Source organism: Mobula hypostoma, chromosome 22 (genome assembly GCF_963921235.1).
Source record: "Mobula hypostoma chromosome 22, sMobHyp1.1, whole genome shotgun sequence".
In the NCBI taxonomy this organism is placed as follows: Eukaryota; Metazoa; Chordata; class Chondrichthyes; order Myliobatiformes; family Myliobatidae; genus Mobula; species Mobula hypostoma.
The window spans coordinates 56,309,199-56,329,360 of record NC_086118.1 but is presented as its reverse complement, the minus strand read 5'-3'; the positions used below and the strand labels follow the sequence as shown (position 1 = coordinate 56,329,360).

General features: G+C 50.4%; 1 protein-coding gene across 1 annotated transcript; it reads right to left on the bottom strand.

The window, feature by feature from the left end:
• Window positions 1-1,736: 1,736 nt before the first annotated feature.
• On the bottom strand, window positions 1,737-18,609 carry tefm (transcription elongation factor, mitochondrial). The gene is made up of 4 exons (XM_063030661.1): window positions 18,442-18,609; window positions 15,526-15,983; window positions 7,636-7,785; window positions 1,737-3,950 (listed from the first exon to the last, which is right to left on the bottom strand). Exons 1-4 carry the CDS (start codon window positions 18,476-18,478, stop codon window positions 3,525-3,527), a joined length of 1,071 nt encoding a protein of 356 aa, XP_062886731.1. The 5' UTR covers window positions 18,479-18,609; the 3' UTR covers window positions 1,737-3,524.
• Between the last annotated feature and the right edge of the window lie 1,553 nt (window positions 18,610-20,162).

Below are 20,162 nucleotides of genomic sequence, written 5' to 3'. Positions count from 1 at the left end.
GGATAGGCACTATTTGTCAGTGGAGGGAAGGTGAAGGAAGTGTTTCAGATGGAGAGCATCAGGACTGGGAGCAAAGAACCATTCCCAGTACAAAGGGGGGAGGTGAAACAGGCCAGTGAGTGACAGATGGACTAAGGACAAGGTTAAAGGATGATGGGCAGATGGTGTTCAGACACGGTGAAGTTAGAGTGGGTGAGGGGAGTGGATAGTTCAGATTTATCATGCATTTTGTCCAAACTACAGATAACACATTGTTTCTAACAAATAAATTTGTGTGATGGACTATTAGAAATTGTCGAACCTGGGCTACCTTCTCGGTAAAACTGTATAATCAGATACAAACCTCCCCCAGTCAAACAGAAGATATAAAAGCAACCCACATCAAAGTTGCTGGTGAACATAGCAGGCCAGGCAGCATCTCTAGGAAGAGGTGCAGTCGACGTTTGGGGCCGAGACCCTTCGTCAGGACTAACTGAAGGAAGAGCTAGTAAGAGATTTGAAAATGGGAGGGGGAGATCCAAAATGATAGGAGAAGACAGGAGGGGGAGGGATGGAACCAAGAGCTGGACAGGTGATTGGCAAAAGGGATTTGAGAGGATCATGGGACAGGAGGTCCGGGGAGAAGGAAAAGGGGGTGGGGGGGAGAAAACGCAGAGGAATGGGCAAGGGGTATAGTCAGAGGGAGAAAAAGGAGAGAGAGAGAGAAAGAAAGAATGTGTGTATATAAATAACGGATGGGGTATGAGGGGGAGGTGGGGCATTAGCAGAAGTTGGAGAAGTCAATGTTCATGCCATCAGGTTGGAGGCTACCCAGACGGAATATATAAAAGCCTGGAAGCATTTGCTACCAAGCACAGGACAGCTTCAATCCCACTCTTGAATATTGAATTTCTTGGTACAGTAAGAGTGACTCTTGATCTCAGTCTAACTCTACGATCTTGCACCTTATCGTCTACCTTCTCTGTAACACTATTCTGCATTCAGATTTATTTATCATGTGTACATTGAAACATAGAGTGAAATGCGTCATTAGTGTTCACAACCAAGGATGTACTGGGGGCAGCCCACATTCTGTTGGGATGCACCACAGATTAGTTTAGCAATGGCTCATGGGTGCAAGAAACCATCTGCTCCCCAGAATAAAGAATTTCAAGATTGTGCTGCCAGTGTGTCACAGTAATGAGAAGATAACCTGCAGTTTGCTCAGGCTGTTCAGAGATCGAGGGGGCCAAGTCTTCCGATCTGACCACCAAGGAATAAAAAGCCAGTGAAGCCACTCTAAACCCACGCCCAACCTGAAATGGAAGCCTTTGCAAACAAAAACCTCAGGTGTTGAAGTTGTACATGACATTGGTAAAGCCAAATTTGGAGAATTGCAATGCAGTTCTGGCCACCGACTGACAGGAAGGATCAAAAGAGGAGAGAGATTTACAAGGATTTTGCTGGGATTTGAGAGCCTGAGTGGTACAAAAAGGTTGAACAGGTTCGGACTTTATTCCCTAGAGCATAGGAGAAATGGAGAGATTTGATCAAATATAATGCAAACAGACCTTTTCCAATGAAGTTGGGTGAGACTAGAACTAAAGGTCATAGGTTGAGGGTGAAAGGTAAAGTGGTTAAAGGGAACCTGAGAGGGAATTTCTTCACTCAGGGTGGTGTGAGTATGGAATGAGCTGCCAGTGGATGTGGGTTCGAGTGCAACATTTAAGAGAAATTTGGATAGGTACATGGTCCAGGTGCAGGCTGATAGGACAAGGCAGAATGGTGTAGCAGAGACTATGTGCTGGAGAGCCTGTTTCTGCACTTTATGACTTACCAAGCTGCATCAATGCTGCTGTTTAACAGAATCGGAGAATTATCCTGACCTGCCACGCAAGTGTGTCACCGCACAGCCCAACCTGTCAGAGTACATCCTACCCAACACTCGGGCTCCACGTGGCTTTGGTTTATTTACTAACAGACGTCACAGTAGCATACCAGTTAGCACGACATTACTACAGCTTGGAGCGTCAATGTTCATTTCCAACGTCATCTGTAAGCAGTCTATGTCCTCCCTGTGGAATATGTCAGTCTCCCCCAAGTGCTTTGGTTTCCTCCCACAGTCCAAAGTAAATAAATAAAACGGTAGGAACTCCAGTGAACTCGTTTAATGATAAATAAAGTAAAACAATACAATTACCTGAGGCTGATATACATCTTTAGAATTTAAGAATTTTAAAGATTTGTATTTCTGTATTCCCTCAGGGCGTTCCCATTTGTTGCTTCTCTCTCTTTTTATCCCGAAGTGCTTCACACCCAATAAAGTGTGAAGGAGACAAATCAAACCAGAAGTGAAACTGCAGAGCAGGGTTTAAATCAGTAACACCCACACCAGTTCTGTGAATTGTTCAATGTCAGAACACATTCGGAAAAAAGGCTGATATTCAGTGGGGAAGTTGACACATCTCCATGCCCTCATGAAGATTAAGTTAGATTCCACCTGACATCAATTCAGTACAGAAGTCCAGTTCCTCCTGCCCCACATCCCAGTCCAGCACACAGATGGACCTGCAGCAACCTGTTGTTCCAACTGGGCTCAGTTAATTCAGCCCAGGCCTGGGATTGCTCACTTGAGTTCATGGGGTCATCTGGTTGGCCCCATGAACTCAAGTTTTAATCCAAACTCTGAGACATTAAATGAGGAACTGTTAAACTTCATAAACACAAGCGGTTCTGCAGATGCTGGGAATCTAGAGTAACAAACAAAATGCTGGAGGAACTCAGGTCAGGTTTATGGCCCGAAATGTCAACTCTTCATTGCTCTCCATAGATGCTGACTGACCTGCTGAGTTTCTCCAGCATTTTGTGTATGTTACTGTTAAATTTCACCTTTCCCTACAGCCTCAATCCTCAGCCAGATTCTAAGATGACTAATTCCCAATGTAGCCTTCATCAAAAACCATGATACTAAGCTAACAGACCTTAGGGGAGTGACACAAACAAAGTGCTGTAGAAACTCAGTAAATCAGGCAGCAACTATGAAGGGGGATGACATTAAACACAGACACTGTACAATGCATTCCCCACACACTGCACAGCTCTGTCCTGGCCTGAGATATCCCAGGAGACACTGATCTTCTTCCAGTCTAGCCTGTGGTTCCTGCCCCTGAGAAGGTACAAGACCCTCTCCACAGAATGAAACAGATTCTCAGCACCGAGAGATTACTGGAATGGCAGAGGTGCCACATTTCAGGTTGAGGTCTAATAAAGGCCCTATCAGCCTTTTCCCGAGAGTGTTTTGACCAGTAATGATCCTTTGATCAACGTCACTCAGAATAGGGCTGGGTGATCAGGGACCGAATGATTGCCCAGACTCAACACAACTGTAAAACCTACAGTTTACCAGTCAGCCCAACAATCCAGCGTTGTGCATGATTAACAGAGGTGTGACGAAGTACAGGACAATCACAAGTCAGTGAGGCGGGATGAGAGGCAAGTTACAGAAATCCCCCTCTGTAAGCCTCCAGATGCCAGTGTAGTGTCACTTAAGAATTATTAAAGAGAAATTCATAGAAGGCAACTGCCTGCAATAAAGCATCACAAAGTTCCTCTCCACGATCTGATTTCTGAAAGAGCCTCCGGTAACGGGGGAGTGCATCTCGGGGGAACAGCACCCGTGGGTGCTCCTCTGTTACCGAGTCCACCATGAACTGCTGTACGAGCTCCCGGCCACTGGTGCGGGCCTCACCCACCATCAGTTTGAAATGCTTGCCGATGGCAGTACGCGCCATGCTTAGCACTCGGTGCTGCCTGTCATCGGGGTAACCGGCGCCCAGTAGGCCGTGTAGCATGGCCTCGATGGTGCGCAGGTGTAGTGTCACCGGGAACAGTTTGGTGTTCTGAATCGAGATGCTCGGCTTCTCCAAGACGAAGAAATCAGCTTTGGGAATTTTTGACACAGCCGAGGAAATCTGCAAGGAAGAGATCAGAATTGTTCACAAGGAGGAAAGAATGTGGTCACTCAGACCACTAAAGAACAGCAGTGGCCTTTCAGCCCACGATGTTGTGCCAACCCTTTAACCCACTCCAAGATCAATCTAACCCCTTCTTCCCACATGGCCCCCCACTTTTCTATCATCCACGTGCCTATTCAAGGACAGAACACAGAAGTGTGGTCTATTCTGGCCTTTAGCATCATCATGGAAAAGGATAGAATCAGAGAGCACAGGAAAATTTTTAATTGGGGAAGGGCAAATTATGAGGCTATAAGGCTAGAACTTGCGGGTGTGAATTGGGATGATGTTTTTGAAGGGAAATGTACTATGGACACGTGGTCGATGTTTAGAGATCTCTTGCGGGATGTAAGGGATAAATTTGTCCCGGTGAGGAAGATAAAGAATGGTAGGGTGAAGGAACCATGGGTGACAAGTGAGGTGGAAAATCTAGTCAGGTGGAAGAAGGCAGCATACATGAGGTTTAGGAAGCAAGGATCAGATGGGTCTATTGAGGAATACAGGGAAGTAAGAAGGGGCAGACGAGAGCAAGAAGGGGGCGTGAGAAGGCCTTGGCAAGTAGGGTAAAGGAAAACCCCAAGGCATTCTTCAAATATGTGAAGAACAAAAGGATGACAGGAGTGAAGGTAGGACCGATTAGAGATAAAGGTGGGAAGATGTGCCTGGAGGCTGTGGAAGTGAGCGAGGTCCTCAATGAATACTTCTCTTCGGTATTCACCAATGAGAGGGAACTTGATGATGGTGAGGACAGTATGAGTGAGGTTGATGTTCTGGAGCATGTTGATATTAAGGGAGTTGGAGTTGTTAAAATACATTAGAATTTTTAAAAATACATTAGAACAGATAAGTCCCCGGGGCCTGACGGAATATTCCCCAGGCTGCTCCATAAGGTGAGGGAAGAGATTGCTGAGCCTCTGGCTAGGATCTTTATGTCCTCGTTGTCCACGGGAATGGTACCGGAGGATTGGAGGGAGGCGAATGTTGTCCCCTTGTTCAAAAAAGGTAGTAGGGATAGTCCGGGTAATTCTAGACCAGTGAGCCTTACGTCTGTTGTGGGAAAGCTGTTGGAAAAGATTCTTAGAGACAGGATGTATAGGCATTTAGAGAATCATGGTCTGATCAGGGACAGTCCGCATGGCTTTGTGAAGGGCAGATCATGTCTAACAAGCCTGATAGAGTTCTTTGAGAAGGTGACCAGGCATACAGATGAGGGTAGTGCAATGGATGTGATCTATATGGATTTTAGTAAGGCATTTGACAAGGTTCCACACAGTAGGCTTATTCTAAGTCAGAAGGCATGGGATCCAGGGAAGTTTGGCCAGGTGGATTCAGAATTGGCTAGCCTGCAGAAGGCAGAAGGTCGTGGTGGAGGGAGTACATTCAGATTGGAGGATTGTGACTAGTGGTGTCCCACAAGGATCTGTTCTGGGACCTCTACTTTTTGTGATTTTTATTAACAACCTGGATGTGGGGGTAGAAGGGTGGGTTGGCAAGTTTGCAGACGACACAAAGGTTGGTGGTGTTGTAGATAGTTTAGAGGATTGTCGAAGATTGCAGAGAGACATTGATAGGATGCAGAAGTGGGCTGAGAAGTGGCAGATGGAGTTCAACCCGGAGAAGTGTGAGGTGGTACACTTTGGAAGGACAAACTCCAAGGCAGAGTACAAAGTAAATGGCAGGATACTTGGTAGTGTGGGGGAGCAGAGGGATCTGGGGGTACATGTCCACAGATCCCTGAAAGTTGCCTCACAGGTGGATAGGGTAGTTAAGAAAGCTTATGGGGTGTTAGCTTTCATAAGTCAAGGGATAGAGTTTAAGAGTCGCGATGTAATGATGCAGCTCTATAAAACTCTGGTTAGGCCACACTTGGAGTACTGTGTCCAGTTCTGGTCGCCTCACTATAGGAAGGATGTGGAAGCATTGGAAAGGGTACAGAGGAGATTTACCAGGTTGCTGCCTGGTTTAGAGAGTCTCCATTATGATCAGAGATTAAGGGAGCTAGAGCTTTACTCTTTGGAGACAAGGAGGATGAGAGGAGACATGATAGAGGTGTACAAGACAATAAGAGGAATAGATAGAGTGGATAGCCAGCACCTCTTCCCCAGGGCACCACTGCTCAATACAAGAGGACATGGCTTTAAGGTAAGGGGTGGGAAGTTCAAGGGGGATATTAGAGGAAGGTTTTTTATTCAGAGAGTGGTTGGTGCGTGGAATGCACTGCCTGAGTCAGTAGTGGAGGCAGATACACTCGTGAAATTTAAGAGACTACTAGACAGGTGTATGGAGGAATTTAAGGTGGGGGGTTATATGGGAGGCAGAGTTTGAGGGTTGGCACAACATTGTGGGCCGAAGGGCCTGTACTGTGCTGTGCTGTTCTATGTTCTATCAGGGCGTTAGTAACCCTGAGACTAACGAAGGACAACACACCACAGGCCTTCTCAACCCTATCAACCACACAGCAACTTTGTTTCACAAACAAGAGAAAATCTGCTGATGCTGGAAATCCAAGCAACGCACACAAAATGCTAGAGGAATTCAGCAGGCTATGGAAAAGTGTACAGTTGACATTTCGGGCCGAAACCCTTCGGCAGGACTGGAGAAAAAAAGCTGAGGAGTAGATTTAAAAGATGGCGGGATGGGAGAGAGAAACGTCAGGTGATAGGTGAAACCTGGAGGAAGATAGATGAAGTAAAGAGCTGGGAAGTTGATTGGTGAAAGAGACAGAAGGTTATGGAAGAAAGAAAAAGGGGGGGGGGGAGAAACACCAGAGGAAGGCAATGGGTGAGCAAGGAGACGAGGTGAGAGAAGGAAAAGGGAATAGGAAATGGAGGGGGGTTGTTGGGAGACATTACTGGAAGTTTGAGAAATTAATGTTCATGCCATCAGGTTGGAGGCTACCTCCACTGTCATGATGAGGCCACACTTAAGTTGGAGGAACAACACCTTATATTCCATTTGGGGGGTAATGCCCCCCCAATCCTCCACCCCCCCCACTTATATATGTGTCATTTTTGCAAACAACTATTCAACCGGACCCACTGTCCCTCTCTCCCCATGCTTGATGGGTTTATTCAATTCCATGTAGAAAGTGCTGATTAAATCTGTATCTGCCACCCCGTGCAGCAATGGGAAGCAGGGAGGGGGGCCACAGTCGCGCAGGGGTTAGTGTAGCGCTTTTACAGCACCAGCGGCCCAGGTCCAGTCCACCGCTGTCTGGCACGCTTTCTCCGTGACTGCATAGGATTACTCCAGGCGCTCTGATTTCCTCCCACGCTCCAAAGACATGCTGGACAGCAGAGCAGGTTAATTGACCACACGGGGGAAATGGGTGGTGAGGAGTCACCGAGAGGCCCAGTCCCTACCGTCTCTCTCCATACAGCGGCTCCTTGAATAATCAAGCAAATCTCAGTCTCCAGAGACTGATCAAAGGGGGTTGGGAGGGGGAGACACGGAGATGGTGGAGAGGGGGCTGGGGGAGAGGGAGGCAGGGGGTGGGTGGAGGGAGAGGGGGGACTGGGAGTGGGGGGAGGGAGGGGGGTCAGGAGAGGGAGAGGAGGGCAGGAGAGAGGGGTCTGGGGGCATGAGATGGAGGGGAAAGAGGGAAATGGAGAGAGACAGGATTTAATCCTGTAGTTTCACTTGCCTCCTCCAGGTACAGGGAAGGCAAATATGGGCCCTTCATGTACCGGTGACTCTCCTCCTGATTCCAGTCCAGGACGGTAAGATTCTGATCCACGTAGGCCCACGCAATCTTACGGATTCCAAACACGACCGACACGATGGTGTTTGCAGCCTGCTCAGAGGGAGAAAGGCTTCATTAGATACAGTGCGGCTCTCGCCACTGTCCCACCGCGCGCTCTGCTCTCGCCACTGTCCCACCGCGCGCTCTACGCTCGCCACTGTCCCGCCGCGCGCTCTACTCTCGCCACTGTCCCGCCGCGCGCTCTGCGCTCGCCACTGTCCCGCCGCGCGCTCTACTCTCGCCACTGTCCCGCCGCGCGCTCTACGCTCCCCACTGTCCCGCCGCGCGCTCTACGCTCGCCACTGTCCCGCCGCGCGCTCTGCGCTCGCCACTGTCCCGCCGCGCGCTCTACTCTCGCCACTGTCCCGCCGCGCGCTCTACTCTCGCCACTGTCCCGCCGCGCGCTCTACGCTCCCCACTGTCCCACCGCGCGCTCTACGCTCGCCACTGTCCCACCGCGTGCTCTACGCTCGCCACGGTCCCACCACACGCTTGGTAAAGCTCCCCACACAGATCCCCGGGTTAACACTCTCAGCTAAAGCCAGAGGGGTGAGAGTTCAAGTGCTTCAATTATACGAATGGAATACCAGTACCCTCACCCTGGTCACTGATTACTGAATAACTGTACCAGATCTACCTCAATCAGTTTGCTGATCGTACACCCCGCACACCAAACTCAACCTACCAGATCCTGTACAGCAGCAACGTGCACGCTGTAGTCTTGTATACTGGAGTGCCCGGTCCACTGAATCCCATACACCAGCAGAACCCTGTACCCTCACTGACACTGGCACAGTAGCTCAGCAGGGAAGGACGGAGACGAGGCGAGCCTAGTGATAGGGCATTTGTTAGGGGAAAGAAGGTTGTGTGAACAAGAACGGGGTTCCTGGGCAGCTTGTTGCCTCCCATGTACCAGGGTCCAGGATATCTCGAAGAAGGAAGTCTGAGAATCGGAGCAGGAGTGCGGAGGAAGCCATTTTTGAATTTTTTGGGTTTTTTTCCATCGGCGTTCAGAGAGGCGGGACTGCGCAGGCGTTTGACGTCGGGCAGTGAAGCGCGGAAGATTTAAAAGCAACAGACCCTTATACAGCGGGCAGTGTAGTTTGCGGGCGGCGGAGTGAGCCGGGAGCAGAGTGAAGGCTTAAGGGCTTCGGCTCACCAGGCTTAGGTGGAAACGGGCGAGGCGAGGAAGGTTTGGTATTCATTTTTTTGTTGTTATTTGAGGAGAGGGGCAGTATGAGTGTGAGGGCAGTTTGTTGTTCTTGGTGCCGGATGTGGGAGGCCCTGGAGTCTCCAAGCCTCCCGGACGTCCACATCTGCGCCAGGTGCGCCGAGATGCAGCTCCTAAGGGACCGCGTTAGGGAACTGGAGCTGCAGCTCGATGACCTTCGTCTGGTCAGGGAGAGTGAGGGGTTGATAGAGAGGAGTTACAGGCAGGTGGTCACGCCAGGGCCACGGGAGGCAGACAAGTGGGTCACGGTTAGGAGGGGGAAGGGAAAGAGTCAGGTGATAGAGAGTACCCCGGTGGCTATGCCCCTTGACAACAGGTACTCCTGTTTGAGTACTGTTGGGGGGGACAGCTTACCCGGGGGAAGCGACAGTGGCCGTGCCTCCGGCACAGAGTCCGGCCCTGTAGCTCAGAAGGGTAGGACAAGGAAGAGGAGGGCAGTTGTGATAGGGGACTCGATAGTAAGGGGGTCAGATAGGCGATTCTGTGGACGCAGTCCAGAGACCCGGATGGTAGTTTGCCTCCCTGGTGCCAGGGTCCGGGATATTTCTGATCACGTCCAAGATATCCTGAAGTGGGAGGGTGAGGAGCCAGAGGTCGTGGTACATATAGGTACCAATGACATAGGTAGGAAAAGGGATGAGGTCCTGAAAGGAGAATATAGGGAGCTAGGAAGGGAGTTGAGAAAAAGGACCGCAAAGGTAGTAATCTCGGGATTACTGCCTGTGCCACGCGACAGTGAGAGTAGGAATGCGATGAGGTGGAGGATAAATGGCTCAGGGATTGGAGCAGGGGGCAGGGATTCAAGTTTTTGGATCATTGGGACCTCTTTTGGCACAGGTGTGACCTGTTCAAAAAGGACAGGTTACACTTGAATCCTAGGGGGACCAATATCCTGGCGGGGAGATTTGCGAGGGCTACTGAGGTGACTTTAAACTAGAATGGTTCGGGGGGTGGGAATCAAATTAAAGAGACTAGGAGAGAGGAGGTTAGTTCACAACAGGGGGATGGGAACAAGTGCAGAGAGACAGAGGGGTGTAAAACGAGGGTAGAAGCAAAAAGTAGTAAGGTGAAAAGTAAAAGTGGCAGGCCAGCAAATCCAGGGCAAAAATCAAAAAGGGCCACTTTTCAACATAGTTGTATGAGGGCTAAGAGTGTTGTAAAAGCGAGCCTGAAGGCTTTGTGTGTCAATGCAAGGAGCATTCGTAACAAGGTGGATGAATTAAAAGTGCAGATTGTTATTAATGAATATGATATAGTTGGGATCACAGAGACATGGCTCCAGGGTGACCAAGGATGGGAGCTCAACATTCAGGGATATTCAGTATTCCGGAGGGATAGACATGAAAGAAAAGGAGGTGGGGTAGCATTGCTGGTTAGAGAGGAGATTAACGCAATAGAAAGGAAGGACATTAGCCGGGAGGATGTCGAATCGATATGGGTAGAGCTGCATAACACTAAGGGGCAGAAAACGCTGGTGGGAGTTATGTACAGGCCACCTAACAGTAGTAGAGAGGTCGGAGATGGTATTAAACAGGAAATTAGAAATGTGTACAATAAAGGAACAGCAGTTATAATGGGCGACTTCAATCTACATGTAGATTGGGTGAACCAAATTGGTAAAGGTGCTGAGGAAGAGGATTTCTTGGAATGTATGCGGGATGGTTTTTTGAACCAACACGTCGAGGAACCAACTAGAGAGCAGGCTATTCTAGACTGGGTATTCAGCAATGAGGAAGGGTTAATTAGCAATCTTGTCGTGAGAGGCCCCTTGGGTAAGAGTGACCATAATATGGTGGAATTCTTCATTAAGATGGAGAGTGACATAGTTAATTCAGAAACAAAGGTTCTGAACTTAAAGAAGGGTAACTTTGAAGATATGAGACGTGAATTAGCTAAGATGACTGGCAAATGACACTTAAAGGGTTGACGGTGGATATGCAATGGCAAGCATTTACAGATCACATGGATGAACTACAACAATTGTTCATCCCAGTTTGGCAAAAGAATAAATCGGAAGGTAGTGCACCCGTGGCTGACAAGGGAAATTAGGGATAGTATCAATTCCAAAGAAGGAGCACACAAATTAGCCAGAAAAAGTGGCTCACCTGAGGACTGGGAGAAATTCAGAGTCCAGCAGAGGAGGACAAAGGGCTTAATCAGGAAGGGGAAAAAAGATCATGAGAGAAAACTGGCAGGGAACATAAAACCTGACTGTAAAAGCTTTTATAGATATGTGAAAAGAAAAAGATTTGTTAAGACAAATGTAGGTCCCCTACAGACAGAACAGGTGAATTGATTATGGGGAGCAAGGACATGGCAGACCAATTGAATAACTACTTTGTTTCTGTCTTCACTAAGGAGGACATAAATAATCTTCCGGAAATAGTAGGGGACAGAGGGTCTAGTGAGATGGAGGAACTGAGGGAAATACATGTTAGTAGGGAAGTGGTGTTAGGTAAATTGAAGGGACTAAATCCCCAGGGCCAGATGGTCTGCATCCCAGAGTGCTTAAGGAAGTAGCCCAAGAAATAGTGGATGCATTAGTGATAATTTTTCAAAACTCTTTAGATTCTGGACTAGTTCCTGAGGATTGGAGGGTGGCTAATGTAACCCCACTTTTCAAAAAAGGAGGGAGAGAGAAACTGGGGAACTATAGACCGGTTAGCCTGACATCGGTGGTGGGGAAAATGCTAGAGTCAGTTATCAAAGATGTGATAACAGCACATTTGGAAAGCGGTGAAATCATCGGACAAAGTCAGCATGGATTTGTGAAAGGAAAATCATGTCTGACCAATCTCACAGAATTTTTTGAGGATGTAGCTAGTAGAGTGGGTAGGGGAGAACCAGTGGATGTGGTATATTTGGATTTTCAAAAGATATTTGACAAGGTCCCACACAGGAGATTAGTGTGCAAACTTAAAGCACACGGTATTGGGGGTAAGGTATTGGTGGTAAGGTATTGGCATGGGTGGAGAATTGGTTAGCAGACAGGAAGCAAAGAGTGGGAATAAACGGGACCTTTTCAGAATGGCAGGCGGTCACTAGTGGGGTACCGCAAGGCTCAGTGCTGGGACCCCAGTTGTTTACAATATATATCAATGACTTAGATGAGGTAATTAAATACAGCATCTCCAAGTTTGCGGATGACACGAAGCTGGGCGGCAGTGTTAGCTGTGAGGAGGATGCTAAGAGGATGCAGGGTGACTTGGATAGGTTGGGTGAGTGGGCAAATTCATGGCAGATGCAATTTAATGTGGATAAATGTGAGGTTATCCACTTTGGTGGCAAAAACAGGAAAACAGATTATCTGAATGGTGGCCAGTTAGGAAAAGAGGAAGTGCAACGAGACCTGGGTGTCATTAAACACCAGTCATTGAAAGTGGGGATGCAGGTACAGCAGGCAGTGAAAAAGGCGAATGGTATGCTGGCACTCATAGCAAGAAGTTTCGAATACAGGAACAGGGAGGTACTACTGCAGTTGTACAAGGCCTTGGTGAGACCACTGGAGTATTGTGTGCAGTTTTGGTCCCCTAATCTGAAGAAAGACATCCTTGCCAAAGAGGGAGTACAAAGAAGGTTCACCAGATTGATTCCTGGGATGGCAGCTTTCATATGATGAAAGACTGGATCAACTAGGCTTATACTCGTTGGAATTTAGAAGATTGAGGGGGGATCTTATTGAAACGTATAAAATCCTAAAGGGATTGGACAGGCTAGATGCAGGAAGATTGTTCCCGATGTTGGGGAAGTCCAGAACGAGGGGTCACAGTCTGAGGATAAAGGGGAAGCCTTTTAGGACCGAGATTAGGAAAAACTTCTTCACACAGAGAGTGGTGAATCTGTGGAATTCTCTGCCACAGAAAACAGTGGAGGCCAGTTCATTGGCTATATTTAAGAGGGAGTTAGATAAGGCCCTTGTGGCTAAAGGGATCGGGGGTATGGGGGGCAAGGCTGGTACAGGGTTCTGAGTTGGATGATCAGCCATGATCATACTGAATGGCAGTGCAGGCTCGAAGGGCCGAATGGCCTACTCCTGCACCTATTTTCTATGTTTCTATCTCGGATCGATTCCACGGCGTTCTTAAGTGGAAGGGTGAGCAGCTAGAGGTCATGGTCCACGTCGGTACCAATGACGTGGGTAGGAAGGGTGACGAGGCCCTGCAAAGTGAGTTCGGGGAGTTAGGTGCCAAGTTAAAGGGCAGGACCTCCAGGGTTGTGATCTCAGGATTGCTACCCATGCCACGTGACAGTGAGGCCAGAAAAAGGAAGAACATACAGTTTTAACACGTGGTTATGGAATTGGTACAAGAGGAAGGGCTTCGTATTTTTGGATCATTGGGCTCTCTCCCAGGAAAGGTGGGACCCGTACAGAAGGGATGGTTTGCACATAAATTGGAGGGGGACCTTGTGAGTGGTAAGTTGTGTCTAATCAGTCTTATCGAGTTATTCAAAGTTACCAGGTAAGGCAGTGGATGCTTTCTACATGAACTTTAGCAAGGCCTTTGACAAGGTCTCACATGGAGGGTTGGTCTAGAAGATTCAGTCACCTGGCATTCAAGAGGAGATAATAAATTGGATTAGACATTGGCTTTGCAGAAGAAACCAGAGGGTGGTAGTAGAAGGTTGCCTCTCTGACTGAACGCCTGTGACTAGTGGAGTGCTGCAGGAATTGGTGCTGGTTCCATTGTTGTTTGTCATCTACATCAATGACCTGGATGATAATGTGGTAAATTGGATCAGCAAATTTGCGGATGCCACCAAGATTTGAGGAGCAGTGGACAGTGAGGAAGACTATCAAAGCTTGCAGTGCAATCTGTAGCAGCTGGAAAAGTGGGCTGGAAAACGGCAGATCGGTTTCAATGCAGAAAATGTGAGGTTCTGCACTTTGGGAGGATCAACCACCGAGGAGTGCAGTAGAACAGAAAAATCTGGGAATACAGATCCATATTTTTCTTGAAAGTGATCTCACAGGTAGATAGGGTCATAAGGAAACCTTTTGGCATATTGAGTGCAGGAGATGGGACGTTACGTTGAAGTTGTATAAGACATTGGTGACGTGGACTATTGTGTGCAGTTTTGGTCACCTACCTACAGGAAAGATGCAAGTACGAATGAAGGAGTGCAGAGAAAATTTATAAGGATGTTACTGGGACCTGAGTTAAAGGGAGAGGTTGAATAGGTTTGGACTGTAAAAAGATTGAGGAGAGATTTAATAAAGGTACACAAAATTATGAGTAATCGCAAGCAGCCTTATTCCACTGAGGTTGGGTGAGACTACAACTAGAGGTCATGGGTTAACAGAGAAAGGTGAAATGTTTAAGGGGAACAAGAGGGGGAATTTCTTCACTCAGGGTGGTGAGAGTGTGGAATGAGCTTTCAGCATAAGTGGGGGACGTGGGGTCCATTTCAACACATGAGAAATTTGGATTTGGGCAAGTACATGGATGGGAGGGTTATGGTCCGGGTGCATGTCGATGGGATTAGGCAGATTAATGGTTTGGCACAGACTAGATGGGCTGAAAGACCTGTTTCTCTGCTGCAGTGTTCTGTGACTGAACCCTAGACACTGTCTACCCAGTGTACTGAGTCTCCAGTAAGACCACAAGACATAGAAACAAAATGAGGTCATCTGCCTCATCCTGGGAGGAGAGGAGGCCATGGACGGACATGTCAGAATGGGAATGGGAAGTCAAATTGAAATGTGTGGCAACTGGAAGGTCCTGCCTTCTTCTTCAGCCCTTTACCTCTTCCATCTATTACCTCCCAGCTTCTCACTTCAATCCCCCTCCCCATCTACCAATCAACCCTCCCCTTCACCTATCACCTGTCCCCTCGCCCCACCTTCTTATTCTGACTTCTGTCCCCTTCCTTTCCCATCCTGAAGAAGGGTCTCAGCCCAAATCATTGACTCTTTATTCCTCTCCATAGATGCTGCCCGACCTGCTGAGTCTCTCTAACATTTTGTGTCTGTTACTCTGGATTTCCAGAATCTGTTGTGTTAACCATAAGATATAGGAGCAGAATTAGGCCACTCAGCCCATTGAGTCTGTTCTGCCAATTCATCATGTCTAATCCATTTTCCTCTGAATCCCAATCTCCTGCCTTCTCCCAATAACCTTTCACAACCTAACCATTCAACCTTTGCCTTAAATATACCCAATGGCTTGGCCTTCACAGCCACCTGTGGCAACAAATGCCACAGATTCACCTCCCTCTGGCGAAAGAAATTCCTTCTCATCTCTGTTCTAAATCGACGTCCTTCTACTTTGAAGCTGTGCCTTCTGGTCCTAGACTCCTCCACTACAGGAAACATCCTCTTCACATCCACTCTGTCTTTCAACATTTGAAATGTTTCAGTGAGATTCCACCACCCCCCACCTAGCTCATTCTTCTAAATTCCAGCGAATACAGGGCCTTCAATCGCCACCCATTTGATAACCCTTTCATTACCGGACCATGGTCTTGCTCACGGTCACGCTGTGCACAGATGGAATGCAGGATGTGAGGAATGACAACAGGAGATTGGGTACCCAGCCACGGAGGGAATTTCTGAACCTTACCAAAAGCCGATTCCTTTCCACCTCGGGTTTGATGAACTTGAGCCCGTGGAATTTCTTCTCCTGTCTGCCGGTCTCCTGTAAGGGGTTCAGGATTGACTGACACACTTTCTTTATAGTCTTGTGTTTGAAGAGAGGCACTTCCAGCAGGCCCCGCAGCTGGGTGAAGGGTCCGTGCTGCTCCCTGTAGTCCACGATGTTGGCCGACTTCCTACCCCGCAGCAATTTGATGCCAGCCAGCTCCTCGCGGGAGGCCGTGTTCAGCACCCGCAGCACCACCTCCCGCTGCTCAGGGGCGAAGAGCTCATCAAGGTCATCGGCGTCTGGGTCGGGAGACGCGCAGTCGAGGCGCTGGAATTCAGCCAGAGTGTGCTGGCTCCCTCTGCACTGGGTGCAGCGGACGAAGTGCTGGTGCAGCACCGTGTTGGGGAGCTTGGGCCACCAGAAGGCACAATGATGGACTGCAAGGAGATAGACGTGGCCATGATTACCAGTGTTCCACACTCTACAACCCCAGCTCACCCACACACACCACTGCCCCCGACCTAAACCAGTCTCCCCTCCGTGTACAGCTATATCTAACAAACGTCACAACTTACTGTCTGTCAGTGACTCTGATGGACTCTATCTTGACGCCTCAGTAAAAGCAGCCAGCATCATCAAAGACCCCACCCACACCAGACGTTCTCTCTTCTCCCGTCTCCCATTAGGCAGAAGAAGATACAAAAGCCTGAAAGCACGTACCACCAGGCTCAACGACAACTGCTACCCCGCTGTTATATGACTATTAAATGGTTCCCTGGTACAACAAGCTTGACTCTTGACTTCGTTATGATCCTAGGGGGGGAGAGGAGTAAGGAGGGGGAGGGCTGAGAGACGTATAGTGGTAAGGGATGGGGTGTGAAATGGACTGGCGTGGGTGATGGGGAGAGGTTGGGTGGGGAATGGGGTGGGGTGGGTGATGGGGAGGGGTAGGGTGGGGGATGGGAGGTATAGACTGATGGGGAGTCGGGTAGGAAGGGGTGGGGGTGGGAGAGGGGGAGAAGTGGGAGTGGGGAGAGGTGGGTGGGATGGGGAGTGGTAGGGTCGGGGATGGGAGGTATGGACTGATAGGGATCGGGTGCGGGTGGGGTGGGGTGGGAGAGGTAGGGTCGGGGAGAGGTGGGGGATGGGATGCCTGGACTGATAGGGATCGGGTGCGGGTGGGCGGTGGGGTGGAGGATGGGAGGTCTGGACTGATGGGGAGTCGGGTGGGAAGGGGTGGGCGATGGGGAGGGGAGAGGTGGGGGATGGGATGCCTGGACTGATAGGGGTCGGGTGCGGGTGGGGTGGGCGATGGGGAGGGGAGAGGTAGGGTCGGGGAGAGGTGGGGGATGGGATACCTGGACTGATAGGGGTCGGGTGCGGGTGGGCGGTGGGGTGGAGGATGGGAGGTCTGGACTGATGGGGAGTCGGGTGGGAAGGGGTGGGCGATGGGGAGGGGAGAGGTAGGGTCGGGGAGAGGTGGGGGATGGGATACCTGGACTGATAGGGGTCGGGTGCGGGTGGGCGGTGGGGTGGAGGATGGGAGGTCTGGACTGATGGGGAGTCGGGTGGGAAGGGGTGGGCGATGGGGAGGGGAGAGGTAGGGTCGGGGAGAGGTGGGGGATGGGATACCTGGACTGATAGGGGTCGGGTGCGGGTGGGCGGTGGGGTGGAGGATGGGAGGTCTGGACTGATGGGGAGTCGGGTGGGAAGGGGTGGGCGATGGGGAGGGGAGAGGTAGGGTCGGGGAGAGGTGGGGGATGGGATACCTGGACTGATAGGGGTCGGGTGCGGGTGGGCGGTGGGGTGGAGGATGGGAGGTCTGGACTGATGGGGAGTCGGGTGGGAAGGGGTGGGCGATGGGGAGGGGAGAGGTAGGGTCGGGGAGAGGTGGGGGATGGGATACCTGGACTGATAGGGGTCGGGTGCGGGTGGGCGGTGGGGTGGAGGATGGGAGGTCTGGACTGATGGGGAGTCGGGTGGGAAGGGGTGGGCGATGGGGAGGGGAGAGGTAGGGTCGGGGAGAGGTGGGGGATGGGATACCTGGACTGATAGGGGTCGGGTGCGGGTGGGCGGTGGGGTGGAGGATGGGAGGTCTGGACTGATGGGGAGTCGGGTGGGAAGGGGTGGGCGATGGGGAGGGGAGAGGTAGGGTCGGGGAGAGGTGGGGGATGGGATACCTGGACTGATAGGGGTCGGGTGCGGGTGGGCGGTGGGGTGGAGGATGGGAGGTCTGGACTGATGGGGAGTCGGGTGGGAAGGGGTGGGCGATGGGGAGGGGAGAGGTAGGGTCGGGGAGAGGTGGGGGATGGGATACCTGGACTGATAGGGGTCGGGTGCGGGTGGGCGGTGGGGTGGAGGATGGGAGGTCTGGACTGATGGGGAGTCGGGTGGGAAGGGGTGGGCGATGGGGAGGGGAGAGGTAGGGTCGGGGAGAGGTGGGGGATGGGATACCTGGACTGATAGGGGTCGGGTGCGGGTGGGCGGTGGGGTGGAGGATGGGAGGTCTGGACTGATGGGGAGTCGGGTGGGGGTGGAGAGGGGGTATTTGGCGTGAGAGGAGGGAGGGTGTTGGGAGGCGGGCGGAACGCTGCAGGAAAGGGCACCGCATTGCAAAATCCAAACTAACACAGAAAATGCTGCAGGGATTCAGGTCAGACAGCCACCATGGAGGGAGATAAACAGTTTCAAGCCGAGACCCTTCTTCATTGCTGGAAAGACGCCAGGTGGGGGAAGGACGGAGGCGGGTAAAGCATTGGGAGATCTGCCGTGAGGGGCAGAACGGCCTCCTTCAGTTCTCGCGTGTTTCCCCCGGCGCTCCCTCAAGTCCATCGCGTGTCAGGCCTCCCACACTTGCACACCGGTCCATCCGACCCCAGTCCCATCGGCCCTCACCTCGGGTCAGCAGCCGCCGCAGCCCCGGAGCCCACATCCCTTCGACCCCCGGCGCGACCTCAATCCGCAGGCCTCGCCGGTACCGTTCCTCAACCCGTCCGGCCGACAACCTTCACCCGGACAACAGTTCCGTACAATAAAAGTTCCCGGGAAGGAGGGGACGAAATCCAAAACACTGTCTTGCGTACAAGCCGTCGCCAAACTGATTTTCTATTTTCAAATGATTGTTGTTGAAAAATATTTCTCAAATAACACAGGAATAGACGAATAGGCCCCTCAAACCTCCCACTATTCACGACCTACTTCAATGGCCCCACTCCCCTCAGTGCCAGTCCCCCATAACTGCATTTTTTCAAATACTTATCTTTCTTCAGTGTTCTGGCCTCCACCACCCTCCCAGACAGAGAAATCCAGAGATTCAGTACCCTCTTAAGTAATTTCTAAGCATCTCCGTTTTAATGACTGGCCCTTAATTATTTGTTTCCCCTTTTTCGTGACTCTCCTGCTGAAGGAAGCATCCCAATTCAGTATCTATACTGTCAAACCAAGTTACCCTTCATTCACCCCTTGCTTAATGGAATTGGTCCACAGCATAAATAAAGCTGGGAACCCCAGCTCTGGGGAAAGATTAAAGATTAGCTGTACGCGTCACACATACATCGAAACACATAGTGAAGTGTGTTGCTGAACGCAGCAGGCCAGGCAGCATCTCTAGGAAGAGGTACGGTTGACGTTACAGTCACAGTCCTGACGAAGGGTTTCGGCCCGAAACATCGACTGTACCTCTTCCTAGAGATGCTGCCTGGCCTGCTGCATTCACCAGCAACTTTGATGTGTGTTGCTTGAATTTCCAGCATCTGCAGATTTCCTCGTGTGAAGTGTGTTGTTTGTGTTAACCTAATCAGCAAGGATGCGTTGGGAGCAGACCACGAGTGTCGCCAAGCTTCCGGCACGAGCAGAGCATGCCTACGATTTACTAACCCTGACCTGTATGTCTTTGGAATGTGGGAGGAAACCGGAGCACCCGGAGGAAACCCACACTGTCACAGGGAGAATGTACGAACTCCTTACAGACAGTGGTGGGAATTGAACCCCGATCTATGATTATTGGTGCTGTGGAACATTACGTTACTGAACCACCATACACCTATGGGCGGGTGCAACGAAACATAGAAAACCTACAGCACAATACAGGCCCTTCGGCCCACAAAGCTGTGCCGAACATATCCTTACCTTAGAAATTACCTAGGGTTACCCATAGCCCTCTATTTTTCTGAGCTCCATGTACCTATCCAGGAGTCTCTTAAAAGACCCTATCGTTTCCACATCCACCACAGTCGCCAGCAGCCCATTCCACGCACTCATCGCTCTCGGCGTAAGAAACATACCCCTGATATCTCCTCTGTACCTTAAGACTGTGCCCTCTCGTGCTAGCCATTTCAGCCCTGGGAAAAAGCCTCTGACTATCCACACGATCAATGCCTCTCATCATCTTATACACCTCTATCAGGTCACCCCTCAACCTCTGTCGTTCCACGGAGAAAAGGCCGAGTTCACTCGACCTATTCTCATAAGACATGCTCCCCAATCCAGGCAACATCCTTGTAAATCTCCTCTGCACCCTTTCTATGGTTTCCACATCCTTCCTGTAGTGAGGCGACCAGAACTGAGCACAGTACTCCAAGTGGGTTCCGACCAGGGTCCTGTATAGCTGTAACATT

Bases quoted from the DNA above. Each gene is read 5' to 3' on its own strand.
- tefm (XM_063030661.1), bottom strand. From the start codon at position 18,478: ATGTGGGCTCCGGGGCTGCGGCGGCTGCTGACCCGAG. The intron at 15,984-18,441 runs GTGAGGGCCGAT...ATCTCCTTGCAG, and splicing joins GCGGCGGCTGCTGACCCGAG to TCCATCATTGTGCCTTCTGG. The intron at 7,786-15,525 runs GTAAGGTTCAGA...CCCTCTGAGCAG, and splicing joins TGGAAAGGAATCGGCTTTTG to GCTGCAAACACCATCGTGTC.